At 35.6% G+C, this 17,885-nt stretch overlaps 2 protein-coding genes across 2 annotated transcripts in view; one reads left to right on the forward strand and one right to left on the reverse strand.

The window, feature by feature from the left end:
• LOC131586079 (1-phosphatidylinositol 4,5-bisphosphate phosphodiesterase zeta-1-like) overlaps positions 1 to 16,931 on the reverse strand; it is a 46,919-nt gene extending 29,988 nt beyond the window's left edge. The window contains exons 1-6 of the mRNA XM_058852817.1: positions 16,777 to 16,931; positions 15,696 to 15,846; positions 11,093 to 11,327; positions 4,390 to 4,591; positions 2,681 to 2,825; positions 682 to 837 (exon numbers count right to left, since the gene is read on the reverse strand). Coding sequence (XP_058708800.1) covers positions 682 to 837; positions 2,681 to 2,825; positions 4,390 to 4,591; positions 11,093 to 11,327; positions 15,696 to 15,846; positions 16,777 to 16,931 — 1,044 coding nt within the window. The remainder of the gene's footprint in view (positions 1 to 681; positions 838 to 2,680; positions 2,826 to 4,389; positions 4,592 to 11,092; positions 11,328 to 15,695; positions 15,847 to 16,776) is intronic.
• A 115-nt stretch (positions 16,932 to 17,046) lies between these two features.
• On the forward strand, positions 17,047 to 17,591 carry LOC131586080 (F-actin-capping protein subunit alpha-3-like). Its single transcript, XM_058852818.1, is given in 4 exon segments — positions 17,047 to 17,146; positions 17,149 to 17,323; positions 17,325 to 17,473; positions 17,476 to 17,591. Coding segments are annotated over 4 exon segments (540 nt in total).
• The last annotated feature ends 294 nt before the right edge of the window (positions 17,592 to 17,885 follow it).

The following is a 17,885-nucleotide window of genomic DNA, read 5'->3' on the forward strand; positions in this document are numbered from 1 at the left end:
CCTTTTGTGTGTTGTTTTTCCTTATGACAGTGCTTCCTTCCCACATTTTCATTTGCATTTTTTTAGCTACTGTAAAAACACAAGGAATAAAATATGGCTATACTGGCAACAGCGAGAAGCTGAAATAAGTATTTTGTATGTGTGCACGTATTTGTGCTACAAAAGACTTGAAAAAAGTTTTTGTCCTTGAAAGAAAATTATGTGCAAAGACTGGAACAAAGGAAATGTATTTGTTTTAGTTTGCAATAAAATTTTCAACACCCATCTAATTGCCTTTTCTGACTTCATGTCCCAGGGGTCTCGGGCCATCCGCTGAGAAACGCTGTCTGAGGGAGAAACACACTGAGAAAGAGAATGGCTTTGCAGTAGCAGAGGACCAAAAAAAACCTCCATCATCACTGTTATTGACAAAAAATGTAGGCTCAGGTTTCCATTTCAATAACATGTTTAAATTTCAGGAATTTCCTTCAATTTAAGCAACAAAAAAATAAATCAGCAAATAACAGATGTATTTCCATGTGGTTTTTTGGTGCAGTTTAAATATTTTTGTTACTACCTGAAGTCTATTTCTGACACAGATGTGATCCATAAATTCAGTCCCAGAGGACTGAAAAAAAAAAATAATGAAGAACCCCACCATCATTTCCATTTCTTTCACAGAGAAAAATGAAAACTTATTACCTCAGGAGAAGGCAGTTCAGTCATATCTACTGCACCACCAATTGGTGTAGTGAGAAGTTTGTCACCTAGAATACTTTTCAAGCAGTCTGCCATTACTTCCTGCTGTTTAGGGCTGCAGTGGTTCTCCAGAGACAGTATAACTGGATAGGCAGATGACTGGAAATATAATTTTAGGATTTTATTATTAATAAATAAAAATATGAATAATTGCTTTTCCAAAATATCTTACAAAAGTCCCCTTGGCCATCTGTATTTACATTCATTTTCAAAAACTTCAGAATATAGATCACTTGTTCCAGGTTAGTAACACAATAAAACAGGTAACATTTGTGGAAAAAAGAAAGCACAATTGAAGAAGAAAAAAGAAATGCACCTTCAGAAAGTTAAAACAGAGCTAGACATATATGAAAAAAGGACTGCTTTGTTTTGGTTTTAAAAGATAAAATCAGATTCTAAAATTAAAATTGACAACATATATCAGAATTAAATGTCTTTTGCTTTAGTTTATGACAGATTTTTTGACTACTTTTCAAATAGTCTATCAAGACTCTGATAGTCTCCCCAAAGCTTGTTCAGAAATTATTTCCTTTACATGAACAAGCTATGGATATTTTTTATTTTTGATAATACCACAAACTTTTCTAGGGACAGTATACACTTTTCTCATCACACTACTCAAGCAAGGGTAATTGAGTAAAAATTAAAGCTAAAAGGTGAAAAAGAGAAAATTAGTAAAAATTAGAGAAGAACTCAAAAGAAATGCATCCATCTAGACTTATAAGTAAATCTCATAAGTTGCCAATAATACTGGTGGATACCAAAAATATAGTCTGAATGAAATCTTTGCTCAGGCAGAGCCCAAATTGTCAATAAGGAAAACACCATTTTATGTTTTTCCTGTCTTTACATTTGTCTCCTGAGCACTTGCTATTGACTTTTAAGAGAAGAAAAGCTCAGCCTGCATGGACAGCTGGTACCAACCATGACCTGTTGTGATTTTATCATCTCATTGGCACTTGGGCTTGAGAACTGAAGTTTGAATTAGAGTTAAGCACAATATGCTGTGTGTTAGCAAGAAGAGGAAAGTTTTATCCAGTGGGTTTTGAAAAACAGTGGAATAAAATCATGTTTTTAATTTCACTTTTAAAATCAGAGATTAATTAAGTTTTATATAGAAAACAGAAAAAAAACACAGCTTTGATTAACACTGAGAAGGCTATAAATACATATGCATGAAAATCCACATAAATTTATGATTGTGGATGTATATATTCATACACATAATGCTGGCCTGATTCTGAGATTTATCTTAATAGTCATTCAGCACTTCCTTTGAGCAGGAGTTTCACCAGAAGCTTATACAAAAGCCTGAGACGGTGCAAAAACTCTCCAGATTTCAGTGTTTTTCTAGAGATAGGTAAAAGGAACTTTGCTCTGATGGGTCACCTGACCAAAAAACATCAGTAGCTGCTAACATTTATCAGTGTCAACATTCAAAATCAAAAGAGAGGAAATGGAAAACAAAGTCTCAAACTCATCTATTATCTAATATTTTTGTCTATTTTATAAATTCACACAGAGGATACAAGACAGACTCATAGCAGCAGAAGAGTAAGTGACAAAAAAACCTTTAAGGGATATAAAGAAGGAGGAAAACATCAGAAAAAATCTGAACTAGGTCTTCAATATAGATTCAGTCCTTGTTTAAATTATGTCAGGTGAGAATTCCACCTAACAAGCTGAGTGAGATCACCTGAATCCTTTGCACTAAGTTTGGTTTATATTCATTATCAGGAAAAATGATTATGATTCCTTTAACTAGATTTTAAACTACATTAAGAACAAATAGCACAATTGCTCTGCAATTAATTTTTAAAATACCCATTGCTCAGTTGCATTTTTTTACCCTGGAGAATTTACAAGAGCCATGTCCCCACTTAGTTAAAGCCACCATCCCATTCTAACCAACTCATGTATACACACACAGATCTGTACGTACCATAAATGCATACTTGTCAATCACATGAATTACAGAGCGAAATGGAATTTTGCTTGTTAAAGTGTGACCATGATACACAATAGGTTCATTGTTGGTGCCATCCCAGCAGTCAATCTCCAGGCAACGGCATCCTTTTAACAGAGCACTTCAGAAGAACAAGAGAAACAATTTTGCAGCCAAAAGAAAGATAGCAAACTTTTTTATACAAGTTGCTGTGTTTCTAATTACAAGCACAGGGATTAATTACAGAAAAAACACCTCATTTTCACCATAAATAGAAATCCTACAGAATTATATGAGACAGACATACTTTCTGTTTCTGCCTATTTTAGGTGTGTGTTATTTAATAAACTTTATTAGACCTTTAAAGAATATGGGATTACCTGCATTATCTTCCTTAAAAGGCTAAAAATCAAAGATTTCAATAAAGGAATTTTAGAACAAAGGCAAATTGCCACTTAAAATAAAAGAATAAATATTTTCAATGCTATTTTGTGCTACTATTCCAAACTTGCTTAGAATTTTGAGAATCACTATATTTAAAAATCTATAGTACTTGGAGAATCAGGTTGCACTTGGTCTTTACATAAAACAGTTCCTCTCCCCAGACCACATTTCTAAGAGTGCTAAAGTTTCTGAGACACCCTGACTTTACTGCTTTAATCTGAATATGTTAGTGTCATCCCTTAAATTCTTAGGTTTCTAATATTTGACTTGCAACTAACTGAAACATTTCTTATAAACTGTTTTACTTAATTACCAAGCTGTCTTTTACATCCTGCTTTTCACACATTAACAATATGTCAAATATGCCTTTAGCTGATTTTAGCATTTTCCTCACACATACAGGAGATAAAGAGAGAGGGGGTTATACCTTCTTTGCAATTACTTTCAGCAAGGCAGCATTAACATAATGGAATTTTAAATACTGTTAGAAATTCAGTACTGTTTCTGATGGTTGCAAGTCACTAAAGAACATCAAGAGAGCAACCAAAAAAAAAATTACAAAGTGTTCAGATAGATGATGATTCCTGCTGCTTTCTCTTCATTAAAGTAGTACAAATAATTCTGGACACATCTCCTCCTAATTCTTAATACATCCTGCCCTCTCAGAGTTGCATTTACTACACAATTAATTTCTTTCTTCCCTGTCTTGGCAATAAGGCATCCTGGTCATCATCCTCTTGGAGTCACACACTGCACAGGTTCCTCTCCCTGCTGCCTACTTGAATGCCCATGTTTTGTTGTTTTTGTTGTTTCTAACCTGCCCACACTGCAACATGCACTGAACACAGATATCCTTGACACAGACATACTCCAACACACATCTTCTACATTGAACAGATCACAGCTTGCCCAGGAATTTTACATTTCTTTCAGGGAGTTATTTATTTTTTGCATGGCACGTTGAGATTAAAAACTGATTTAATCGTGTACTGTACAATATACTATAGATTCCATTTGCTGCAAGGTTGATTTTCTGAGATGTAAGTGAAAAAAATAGATTGCTTCCAGACTATGAACAGATGGTTTGGCAAATATCTTGAAAAGTGTACACACAAAATAAAATACCACTCTCATTTCAACTTGTATCTTTGATGGCTTTGTCCCTTATTTCCAAGTAGGATTGTATGTGACTTAGCATTAATTAAAAAATAAAAAAAAAAAGCCAAAGAAAGTTTAAAATATTAAAAATTATGTCTATATACCTGGTATAGCCCCATAAGTGACTGGGTCCCATTAGCTGGTCAGCTATCAAGTAGGTGTTGTGAGAAGATGAAATAAAATAGTCACATAATGGCTGGTTCATATCTTGATAGACGGTCTTGTGCTGGCTTTTAAATATTGAACATTCGTCTGAGTTCATGTATCTTATAAATCCTTCAAATGACAACTGCCTTTTCTTCCTCACTGAACAAAAACAAAAGGAAAAAAAAATAAATCTCTGTTGTGAAGCCACTCTGATGCACTTTCTGAAATTTTTAATAGCCAATTCTGAACACTGCTAAAGGTTATACAGCACAAAGCTTTCCTGCAATTTTAAAATTCATACCAAATGTATAAACAACACAAACATCAGATACGTGTGACTCTGGAGCTGAATTGCTGTGGTTCAAACTTCTGAGAGGAAAAAAATGTGTTTTGACACTTTTATTCTTCTATGGACAGCACTAAGAAGAATTTTCAGTAGTCCTAATTAAATATAAATAAAATATTTGTCATTTACTTTGGAAAGTAACATGCCAGACAACGTGTTAAGGGAATCTTCTCTTTTAAAAGAACCAGGATTGTTCTCTAAAAAGTCAGAAATTCTCAATATAATCTTGCAGAAACTATGACTTCTAGCACCAAATGTCTTTGCCAGGGGTGGAAAATTCCAAATAAATATTGATCAAATCATGTTTAGAAATATTTGAAATAAAAATAGCATTGCAACCAAAGAAATAACTGTCTACACAGATGAATTGCAAATCAAGCCTATTACACTACTATATTTATAACAAAATGAACTAATTGAGTCCATACCAGTGATAGTCATCCCATTTGTTTTGGTTTTGACTGATTTAATGGCAAACAGAGCCATTACACTGCCAGCTACTGCTCTCAATGTCATGTTTGTAATGCAGTCATTTTACAAATGATATAATCTCAAAAGTTAGATTTGCTTCAAAATATAGTTTGAATTAGTGAGGGATTTTGCTCAGTTCTTACTCTAAAATAATTTTATTGTCACCGTTAGGCTAGTAGTTAACAATAAGTAAATAATCCAAGATTATTTTATGTTAATAATAGTTTAGAAGTCGATGTATACAAACTTGGGGACTGGAAATACCTGTAGGAAAACCCCCTTTTCTGCCCTGGTAATTCTTACTGCAGCTATAAGAATCAGAATGTACAAGTTAGAATTGCAATTATCCATCTTTGGTGTGTGACAGACTGGAAGTTTTACACCTGGATGAGAATTTACAGAAAATAATTGTTTCTCAATTACACAGGTCTTTGAACTAGAAAACTTGCAATGTTTTACAATGATAAAGAAAAACAGAAGGGCATCCAGACATCAAACATGCATTCACCCAACAACTTATTCCTAACAGAAGTCTTTCTGAAGTTATTCTTCCAGTCTTCCATTGATGAAGAATCCACAGACAACCCAACAAAAGCATTTCAACTGCTAAATAACCTTGTTAGGAAATTTTTCATAATTAGGAAACAGAAATTTACCCTGAAACTTCCTTGCTGTCCAAAATATTTGTTCTGTTTGGTATTATTCCTCTCCTCTTTTTTCACACTTTTTCTCCTATGAACACTGCTTTTGCACTTCCCACTTTCCACTCCTTTCCTCAAAAAAAAATCCAATCCAGGGCATTTTCTGTTTCAGATTTCTGATAATTTTCGTTTTTCTGCTATCCATCTGTATTGTTAATCTTTCATAGGAGAAAACAGGATACTATTTCTTCATGGAATGTCCTGACAAACTGCTACTCACTTTTACCATCTTAGAAGGGTTTACGTATTTATTATTTTCTCCTTTTTTTTTCTAGTCACTGACAGTGACTAGTTCTTTAGATGTTCCCTTTCTAAAACAAATATTACATTTGATCTTTTCCAGTCTTTCAATTCATCATTCATTTCCCCCCTGTTTTCAAAAGTAACCTTTGACTTGTATTAGTCAAGCTTGTTACAATTTTCTAAGAACTTGGATTTGTCAACCTGTCTTCACTGACCTGATTACATCATTTAAGAAGGTCCTACCCTGTTCCATCCATATTTTTGACTATCTTACTCAGATTAATAATATTAATAATATTACAGAACCGACTGTACTTATTGCATCGGGAATTTCTTTGGTCTTCTTTTAGCTGAGAGATTTGCAGGATGACTTCTTGCAGCCTTGATGACTCTTGAAAAGTGAATCCTATAGATTTATCCACATGCACGTGGTATATTGTTCTATACTTGTAACAACTGGATTAAATTTCTACTGTCTGGATCTTTAAAAAACATTTTGAATTTTTTCACATTACTCAAAACAGAATACACTCATCCTGTATGTTTTGCCTCTAATGAATTACATGAGCTGTCTGGATTTCATTTTGGATTATTTTATTTTTCATGGTCTATAGATTTCTCTGAGCAATTACAAGTAGAGCTAGTAACTATTTGTGTGTGTGTGTGTGTACATCTTTTATGTTCTACCTTTTCTGCATTTATTTATTAAATTAGTGAAAAAATACTGGCTTTTCAGTCTTGCTTTTTTTCTGAATTATTTATGATGTTTTCCTGGCTGTTCTTGTCATCGACAAAAGTTAACTGCAATATTCTCAAGAGAAATTAATGTTCAAGCAAATATGCTAATGACCATAATCCCCAAAAAATGAACATCTAACATTGTTTTGTTAGTCAAGATGTAAGCTCATAGACTTCAGTAAAACATTCAGCTCATGTCTCCAATCAACAGACTAAAAATCTTTGTATTTTTACAGAGCTTACATTTCTGAGGAATAGCCCAGCCATGCTATTTTCTGACCACTTACAGACATTTTCTGCTTCTACATTAAAGGAAATGGGAATTCATCTCCATAACTATTCCACAGTGAAAAGACTTTCATCAAGACCTTACATTTCTCCCCTGGAGGAACCTCAGTCTTTTTCTCCATTAGGACCTTTTAGCAGTAGTTAGTGTGCACACACCTATCCATTTGTTGTAGAAAGGGAAGGCAAGAAAAGATTTCTGCCTTCTCCTTGCCTCTTTTTGTTCACAAAGTTCAATGATTTCTTTTGTCTTGCCCTCCTCTTTTGGATAGTGTACAATTCATTTTATTAACAATATTCCTTTATATTGTTTGGGGTTTTTTTAAATCTGATTTAAGATAAAATTATTTTTCTCATTCCTCCTGTTAGGGTAAACTCCAGCTCTGCCATATATACAAATACTGTCATATCAGAGAGGAATTATGGATATTTGAACCTGGGTATTTGAAAAACTTGGATTACATTATACATTATTTTCAGAGTTTATTACATTCCATTTTTCTTATTTACCTTGGAATTTCTTTGAAAATGTTTCTCTTCAGAAAGAAAAAATGGAAAACTATCACAAGATGTTTGTTGCCCTGAAGGCCTTTAGAGTACCCACAATGAGGCAGACAAACCAAGCAAGAAATCACTCTGCACTGGCCAGAGCCTCCTGCAAGACCCATTTCCTCCTGAAGGGACTGAGTACAACCTGCAGCCCTGCCAGGGTCTGGGAGAGGTGTCTGGACTGAAATAGAGACTCAGGAGTGGGGAGGAGAAGAGCCTGAACGGAATGTGAGACTAGGAAATGTGGAGAGAGAGATGTTTCCCATGTTTTTAAATGTATGTGAGTGCTCTTTGCTTCCAGAGAGCTAAATGAGTAATTAAATGTCTATGGTACTTGGGACAGAGAGAGTGGAGTGGGTACAGATACATTTGCTGGGAATTTTAGGGGTGAACTCATGAGAAATACTTGCAATCACAGACAAGGGTTTTACTCTGCTATAATGGAAGGAGGAATCTTTCAGTCATTAAAAGGCAGAAACATCATCAGATGGAATTTCATACTATGAAATTTGACTACATCAGTATGAAACATTCATGCTCTAAGGGAACAGTAAAGAGAGAAGTATTTCCTTGACTAAAGTTATAATACACTTAATTCTTTTCTAGTCTCAGTTTATATTCTAGGGAGGCTTTTTCTCCCTTACCCACACTTACAACTGGTGCATGCTGGAATAAAGTATCTATCTGAACAGCAGTTCAGTTTTCTAAGGGTTTATATCTCATAATCACCTTGTCTTGAATTTTTTCCCCGAGACTAGACCTTTACACATCTTTTCATAATCTGATATATTGTGTCTCTCAAATCCAGCCACAGCCATTGTCTTTGTTGAGATTTTTAAGCCATCTTTCTTACTTCACATGATTTTTTATGAAATCTGTGGGAGTTTGGCAGAGATGTCTCCTTTATTAAGTTTGATTTACCTTGGCCAATGGGATCAAATGCTCTCTTCTGCAAATTTGTGCTCTACATTCAGCTCTGTCTTGCATACATCAAAAATCCAAAAAAAACCTTCACGACTGTGTGCACTAGGAATAAACTGCGAATGTTTTTTTTTTGCTTCACAAATACATTCTGGATTACTCAAAGTCCTTGTCTGACAGATGCACCAGGCTTATATTGTTATTTACAAAGCAAGCTGTTTTTTTTAAGACAGGATTGCATTTTTGCCCTGTTTTTGTATTGCCTAGCAGGAAAATAGGCAGGAATAGAGTCCTTGAATGGCTCTACATTGTAAATAATACTGGGATGCACTTTCTTATCCTCACTGTGCCTCTAATCCTATCCATGTAAATGAGCAGAATTTTTTTTAAAAAAGACATATATACCAAGCTTAAAAAAAAAATTATTTAGTTAGCATGTTTTCTTTAATCTCATTTAATGAGTTGAGTCTTCTATTCAAAGCTAATAGTAAAATGGGAAGATAATGGAATGTTTGGGAAGAATAAAACTCTCATTGGGGTGCTAGTAAGACACAACTGTCAGGTGTGAATCACATATTTTGTGATCAATTCCATAGAAATGGCTCTTTCTACCAAAAATGCAAGGTTTTAGCGCACACGTGAAAAAACCTGTTAGTGTAGTATTTTGACATTAGGCATCTAAATTGTATAACAAGAATGAAAGATTAGTTTATTCCATACTGTCCTGAGCTAGCTACAGTACCTACAGAGAATAAATTCAAAGTTATCTGGCTCAATAGCTTTGAAAATCTCTCTGCAGAAATGTTAGGGATGCACTGGATGCTATAAATGGATTTATTTAAATTAGATGTAAAATGTAGTCATTGTTTTCATCCTAATCTTGACATAGCAGTGCTATCACATTTATGAGAGAATGGTCATTACTATTAGCAAACCTGTCAATCAAATGTCAAAGCCTGGCCTTTTCCCTTTTTGTAAGACACAGGGAGGGCAAGGGTGACAGATGAGTCCAACAGATCATCCTGATGAATAATGTTCTGTAGCAAATTCAGAACGACACTTACACAAAATGGTCTATCACAATACCATATGAATCATCTCTCATGTCAATCATAACTGGAACTTTTCAAGAAATATGTTTGAGTGGGAGTATGAATTCACTCAAAGGAGCATGAACAATACAGAGGTTATTTTGTTCAGCGAGATTATTTCCAATAACAAGACAAACAAATTTATCACAGGTGAAGAAACAAACAAGAATTTGTCTCAGCATCTGAAATTTCAACCAGACATTAAATTAAACCTATAGAAACTTCAGTTCATATTTATAAAGGTGTTTTCTAATGGACTGAAGATTATTCATTGTTTAACTGTGCTATAGATTTGAACTTTCCCATCAAAACAGGTAACACAAAATAAAAGGAACCTTTTAAGCTGGTAATTTGAACAATTAGTAAACATTAGCTCCTCTGAAAGAGCAGAATATGTTTAATAAAATACAGTTAAATTTGAAAGGCAGCCTTAAAGAGTAAAGGCATAAGGAGTCACATGTTTTTATTACTGGACAGTAAGTGCCTCTAAATGAAACACCCAATGTTCTTCTGTTTCTCATTGAAAAAGTGGCATTTTCCATTTTCTTCTTCCACCACAGGTCACCATAGAAAATCCAGTGCTATTATCCCAGAAGAAATATTTTCCCCTTGGGTTTGTTTTTCTTAACCACTTATCAATTCCACCCGTTTTCAACGACTGGGAACCAAGGAAACAAAAGAATTGAACATATTCCACTGAATAAAATAACAGCTTGCAGCAAAATGCAGTTCTATCCTTTTCCTAGCTGTAAATTTTGCCAGAAGTTGAAATCAGTGACGCTCAGCAGAAGTGTTACACCCCAACTTGAGGCACCTTTAAATAGGTGAAGAACATGTTACAGATTTATGAAGCCCTCCTCATCTCAGCATTCTAGTGATTCACAAAAGGTGACCAGGCACCTACAAAAATTTTCCACAGTGCCCCTGCAAGGAAGTCAGAAGGACATAAAAGTCTTGTCTGAGGCCTTGAATTTTCACTAAGTGACTCAAGGGAGAGAAGACAGTGTAACGAGCAGAGAAGAAAAATGGCAGATATGGACTTTAAGAAAAACAAATTGAAAATGGTTTGTAATGTGCTGAAGAACAGAATTTGTAGAAGGACTAGAAATAAAAAGATAAAGAAATGACAGAAAAAAGAACAGAGCAGAGAAAGGAGGGCACCATAAAAAGAAATTAAAACACAGGAAGAAAACATAATAAATAGATGAAAAGACATGCTTTTAAAGAAATAAATATATGAGGTTTAGGACAACACAGTCATTGAGAGAAGCACGAGAAATAAGAGCTAGATATCAAATAGTTAAACTGTACATACCTTCATCAATGGGTTCATACTTCATAATAATTTCTAAGGCAGTTGTTTCATTAGCTTCAGTTTGAAATTGTTCTTTTATAAGAAATTTAAGGAGCTGGCTGTCAGGTAGAATTTTGCCATCTGTCGAGTAAGCCTTGAATAGTTCTTCAAATTCAGGCCTGTGTACAAGAGCTCGATAAATTGCTCTGAAGTCATCCATGCTAATAATATTTCCTGACTGTTTGTCAATAGTTTTCTGAGGGAAAAAAGCAACCAAAATTTATTAAAAAAAAAAAAAGAAATTAATGAAACAACATGCAATTATACAAATTATGCACCAAACACTCTTTTATAACTGACCATAAGAGTGAGCATCATAGAAGAATCCTCAGGCAACAGTGACTACAATCAGATTACACTCCTCAACTTTTAGATGACACTTTGTGTGCTACAAATATTTTATGTAAAGTAAAATGGACCATATGACACAATTAGCATCTAAATAAGTGCAATAAATTTAGATTTAATGCATTTTTAATATTCAAACACATTGTTGAAAATCTTTAAAATGCTATGCATTAAAATAAATGTGCAGCATAAAACTTATCAAGTGGAAAATATATTTAGTATAATACCTCTCCAACAGCTATTTACACCATATTGTAAATACTGTCAGTCAAATTTGCACACAAAATCAGCAACCAGTAATCTTAAAAATGAAATAAGGATGACCAAATTGCCAAGAAATACAACCCTTTCAACACTTCAATAAACGAAGTTAATTGTTTCACAACAAAACAATATTCAAGTTTGAAGACAAGATATTTTGTAATAACCTATGACACCATGTTCTAATCTTAACAAGCCAGAATGTTTAACTTAGATTAATTATTCACACTTTCAGAATTCTTGAATTGTAAGCTTGTTTTCATACAGCTTACAGAATGTTAGCATAGTAATTAATTTCTGTGTTTCAGTATAAAAGTCACTAGAAAAGTTAAAAGGCCACAAAAGAATTTGAGAAGAATAATGCTTTTTTACCATTTCTGCTTTTTACATTTTTCACAGGTTTAACAATTCTATTTTTCCTTTAAAATTTTCTACTTAAAATAAGTAACTGCATATATATATAAATAAGCATAGAAATAAATATATGTCTTGCATATATATAAACATAATATATAAAAATATAAATATAATATATATAATATATAAATATAAATTGCATTTCTATATAAATATAAATATAAATATAAATATAAATATAAATATAAATATAAATATTAATATAAATATTAATATAAATATTAATATAAATATAAATATAAATATAAATTTATTAAAACATTAATATAATATAATATAATATAATATAATATAATATAATATAATATAATATAATATAATATAATATAATATAATATAATATAATATAATATAATATAACCATAATAAGATATAATATGTAATACGTATATTAAGATATAATAGCATATATATAATAATATATAACATATATTCTATTATATAAACTATATACTATATACTATGTATATTAATATTATTTATTAATATATAATATAAAATATAGTATATGCTATATGCTGTATATTGTATATATGTTATATATTAGTTAATTATGTACTGATTAATTAATTAATATCAATATAGAAATATAAATGTTTCTATCATTTTAGCCTGATTTTTGCTTAAAACCTGCCAAATCAAGAGAAATCTTCTGACAAAATTGCTCACAAAAACCACAAATGGCAATCCACTGCCTCAGTGATTATGACTGTAAACTGATGAAAATTCTCAGTTGTTGGCTCCTTAAACTGAGATGCCAAAGACACCACGTTCCAGCATCCAAACATCCAAACATGGCCCTTACTATGGCTGGTTTGGCTTCCACAGAAATGTCTAGAAGCAGGAAATTGCTTACTTGAGCTCTGGCTGCTCTTTGATCAACAGATTGGATTACTGCTAAATTAGATTGGTTTTGAAGCCATACCATGAAAGCCAAAAGTTTAAAGATCTGGTGCCAGTTCCTTCCTATGCAGTAAAGTTCTTTCTGCACTTCTGAATAAGTACAATAGGAGTAAAAATATATTAAATAACTGAAACGAGTACAAAATTAAATTTCATGAGGAGTTCTAGTGAAAAAATCTTACAAATGAGTACTTCAGTGTTTGCTTTGAGTTTGCAAAAGAGAATAATAATGATCATTATTAACAGAAATCACCAGCAAGAAAATATTTCTGTACAAATGCTAATTATACACATTTCATTACTGCTGAGAAATTCCCCATCTAAGGTTGATTTCTTCCATCCAATTTTTAATGTTCTTAACAGTGCTGCAAATTTGCTTATAACCATTAAGCAGGAAAAGAAAATACCAACTTCTTTTGAAAATAAACAGTCTATCAGGACTTGGAGGATGTTCACTTAGTTACTGGCACAAAGAGAAGCTGGACAAAAAAGTAAAGTTTCTATTTTAGCTGCCTCCTGGTGAAATACAGGCAATAATACTACACAAAAGAACTCTTCAAATTAAAGTCATAAAAATCATGTCACTATAAAAAGATATTGTAAATTTTTGGGGTAGATTTTTATCATTCCTATTTTTATTAATGCACATCAAATTTTTGCTGTTCAGAAAAAGAAGAGACAAAGTCTTGAGAGAAATTAGATGAAAATTTATTATTCCTTAAAACCTTAATGTTCATAATTCTGATACTGCTCAAAAGAGTATTACAGTAAAATAAGCTCAAAGAGAACAGAGAAGAAAAAAAGCTGATTATTCCTTAAAATTAGCTTTCTATAAAATGTATTTTGCTATGTATAACCATTAGATTAACTGCTGATGTGCAGTTAATTACAAAGATGTCAGTAACATCCAGAATGCTTTGGATTTTTACATATTGTTTCGCTGATGAAATATTTGAACCCCCCAAACTACTGAACCCCTGTAAATCTTTCTCAAATAGCATAGGGCACCTAACAGTACTGCTATAAATAACTAGATCAGGCTATTGGGTATAATATGTTGTTAAATACAACTAGATCAGACTTCTTCTTTGCAGGTCACTTCCCTCAAATCTCCTTTTCTCTTCCCACAGCTGACCATCTCTCACATTCCTGCCAGAAACCAAAGTAGGGGGAAGATAGAGGAAACAATGAGAAATATTTTTAAGTTCTCAAGAGATCCTCTAGCTTTGAAACTTTCTCCATGCAGTGAAAGTTCAAAAAACCACAGGAAGCCTCTTCAGCCAGCGTTGAGCTCATGCTGCTGGTTCTACCTTGGTTTGAGAAGGCAAACAATGAGAGAGGAAGACAGGGTGAGGAAAGCTTAGTGCCTTCCTTCTTATGACCTTTCTGACTTGCCATAGTTAATTGTCTCTGCCAAATCAGGACAAAATTTGCCGGCTGGTTGCAACATTCTCAAAAGAATCATATCTATAAAGGTGAAAGTAAGTAAATATACATGTATTTATATAAATATATATATATATTTATATATATATACACACTTGTTTTCATTCCCTTAGGGAAAAAGCATTACCAGACAGATGGGGTTTCTTGGGGGGGAAATGATGTAAAGGGAAAATCTTAGATATTTTGAGTCATTACATGAAGAAAATATGTATCCAGTACTCATTTGTTAGTATTTGCTCACTGAGACAAGATCTGCTTGGCAGTAGTTTGCTTGCCTACACTAAATGAACTTAAGTCCAGCTTCTAGCTGTATCATGTCATCTTCACAGAAATATCTTAAAAACTGCCACCTCTCAAGGCCAAATCCATTCCCAGGGAGTTAGAGAGCGATTCCCATCCATTCAGGCACACCTCTTAAATATTACAGGAGAGGTATAGTGGAGAAAGGAATGAATGTGTGCTGGATCTAAAGCCTGGACAGCTCAGAGAAATCCCAATTATCCTCCTGGAAAGAGGATTTTGAGAAGATTGCTCTCATGGCTCTGTCCAGAATCAGACAGACATGTCTGGGCTCATTAGCTTGACCAGAGAAGCTGAATAGGATGAAACCAGAATGCTTTAACTTTTCTCAAGCGCAGACATGTTACAAAAAAAAACCTGGGAATCCAAACCAACATATTTTCCATCTTACACTAATTTGTTGTGGAGAAAAGACAGAGTTATGTGGGTGTCAGTCTCTCCGAGTAACAAGCAGTAGGACAAGCAGGAGTGGACTCAAGTTGTGCCAGGCTATTAGGAAAAATTTCTTCACTGAAAGTGTTGTCAAGCATTGGAACAGGCTGTCCAGGGAAGTGTCTGTGTCACCATTCCTCGAAAGTACTTAAATGCTTGCAGATGTGGTGCTTAGGGACAAGTTGCAGAGGTGGACTTTTCAATGTATTAATGGTTGGACTCAGTGATCTTAGAGATACCTTCCAATCTAAAGGCTCATGATTCAAATTCAAACCCTGGGTTATCTATTTTACACAGACATGAAAGACCTGGAGGAGGAAAATTCTTTGCTGATTTTGCACACCACACTAGCTTGAAATACATTTCCCAAAAAATTAACTTGAAAAAAATCAGCAAACATATGATGTGTGTAACTGAACTTCTAAACCATTCATTGCTTAATGGACATACACCTTACCTTGAAAATATGTTTTAAATGGTCTTCATCAAATTTTATTTGCATTTTTTCAAGCAGCCTCCTGCAGCCCTCTAAATCAACATTCCCATTCTTGAAATCATTCTGAATTGTATTCCAAAACCACGTATGAGACGTCAGGTTAAGGAAGATTCTGGCCAATTAAATTGCCTTTTAATGGAGGGGATGAGGGGGAAAAGTTTAATTTCATTAAACCTAAGAAGATTGTGCTTCCCTTTCTTCATACTCTAGAACATCCTTGCATTCTGCCCTCTGAGAATGCAGCAGGCCCCAAGGTGTGCAGGAAGAGATTTCTGCTCTGTCCTCAAAGTCCCAGAGAGCAGTGACAGAAGGGCCGAAGGGAGGGTGTGATCAAGGGGTGGTCAGGGTGCAAAAAGGGCTGCAGTGAGAGGAGGGAAACGTGGGGAAGCCGAGGGGATTCAGCAGGCTCAGGGAATGGTGGGGAGTGCCAAGAAACACCAGGGAACGAGTGCTCCCAGCATTGTGCCCACCCAAACATTATCAACCGGCCCTGGCTGACAGGACTGGCTGCCCCAGGCCCTCCAGGGCATCCCTTGTGTGCCCAGGCCTGAGGGGAAAGGGCCATGTCAGGGGCATCCCAATGGCAGCTGTCACAGGGCAGGGAGAGCAGAGGAAGAGGAGAAGGTAGAAGAAGAAAAGGATATCTGTTCTCATCCATGGTGGCTGTGCACCGCCTGCTCCAGGCCCCTCACTGCAGTGGCATAGCCGAGATCTCACTTGGGCTCACAGTGGGCTCCTCATGCCACTGTGACCTGACAGAATGGCATGGGATGTTCACTCCCCCATCCTTCCAGTGTCGCTCCAGTGTTGCTCTGGTGATGTCACAAACTGCAGGCGCCCAGCACAGGCCCCTTCCTGCCCCCGCTCCACCACCCTGCCACCATCCTGTGCCTTTTCCTTCCAGCACAAAGTGTCCCCAGGCCCTGCCCCTGTCTCCCACCCATTGCTCCACCACCCTGCCACCATCCTGTGCCTTTTCCTTCCAGCACAAAGCGTCTCCAGGCCCTGCCCGTCTCCCACCCTTAGGATATCCCACACCCACAGCACGTCTGCTGGCAGGAGCTGTGTGGGGCAGAGCAGGCCTTTTGCAGCCAGCCGTGCCAATGTCCTCCAGGGGAGCTTGGCCAGCTTGGCCGAGGTCTCTCTGTCCCGGTCCGAGGTGACAAGCTGGTGAGGCAGAGGCTGCCAGCACAACATCTTCCCCCAGATAACCAGGAGCACTGTGCTACCAACCCACTGCAGAGACCTGGGGGGAAATCCCTTCTTTGGGCCTTGGGGAACCAGCTGGCTTCACGGCACAGGGTGATGGTGGATGTTGAGAGTTGTGGGATGCCACCCCAAAGTGCTGGGAGGCCACCCAAGCTCCCACTTTCCTGCTGGGAACTTCTCTGTCCTCAAAACCAGCCTGGGCAAGAGCAGCTGTCCATGTCCTGCTTTGAGGCACACCAGTATCAGCCTTCAAATCACTGGGACAGCCCTTGGAAATCAGGCTGGACTTACACCCTGACTCCATTTCCCACTCGTTTTACAGGAATTCTTCCCCAGGCAAACTGCTTCGAAGTTGCCAGCTTCCGTGTAGCTGTCAGCAAGCCTGAGTGAGACTCGAAATGTGACAGACCAAAGGCAGTTTGCCACAGATTTTATGAAACTTGTGAAAGCTGAGGACACCAAGTTTTGTATTGACATTCTGGAAAACATTCAGGTTTTGTCAGAGGATGTATGGGACGAAAATCTGTCGAGGAATTCCCTGTTACTCACACTTTTATGAAGTGGAATAAACTATGGAACAATCAGCATCTGAACACCAAGGTCTCCAGTGCTGAAGTGCCTCAATGCTTACTGAAATACCAGCTTTGATACGATGGCCTAAATAAAAAATGGGGGAAAAAAGACAAAATGGAGTTGTTTAATTGATTTATTTCTGGATCACTCAGGAGAGTACAGAGACTTCCATCAGTCAATCACCACTTTAAAAATAATTCAGGTCTGCGGTGACTGGAAATAATTTGGTTTTTTTTTTCACTTTCTTCATGTACTTTTCAAGTACTTTACCAGGGATGGTCAAGATGTCAAAGGCAGCACAGTGCTCCAGCTGAGATAGCAAGCAAATTCTTACTTTCCTTCGCAGTTTTAACCAAAATTATATTCACT

This window comes from Poecile atricapillus, chromosome 18, assembly GCF_030490865.1.
Source record: "Poecile atricapillus isolate bPoeAtr1 chromosome 18, bPoeAtr1.hap1, whole genome shotgun sequence".
NCBI classification, from domain to species: Eukaryota; Metazoa; Chordata; class Aves; order Passeriformes; family Paridae; genus Poecile; species Poecile atricapillus.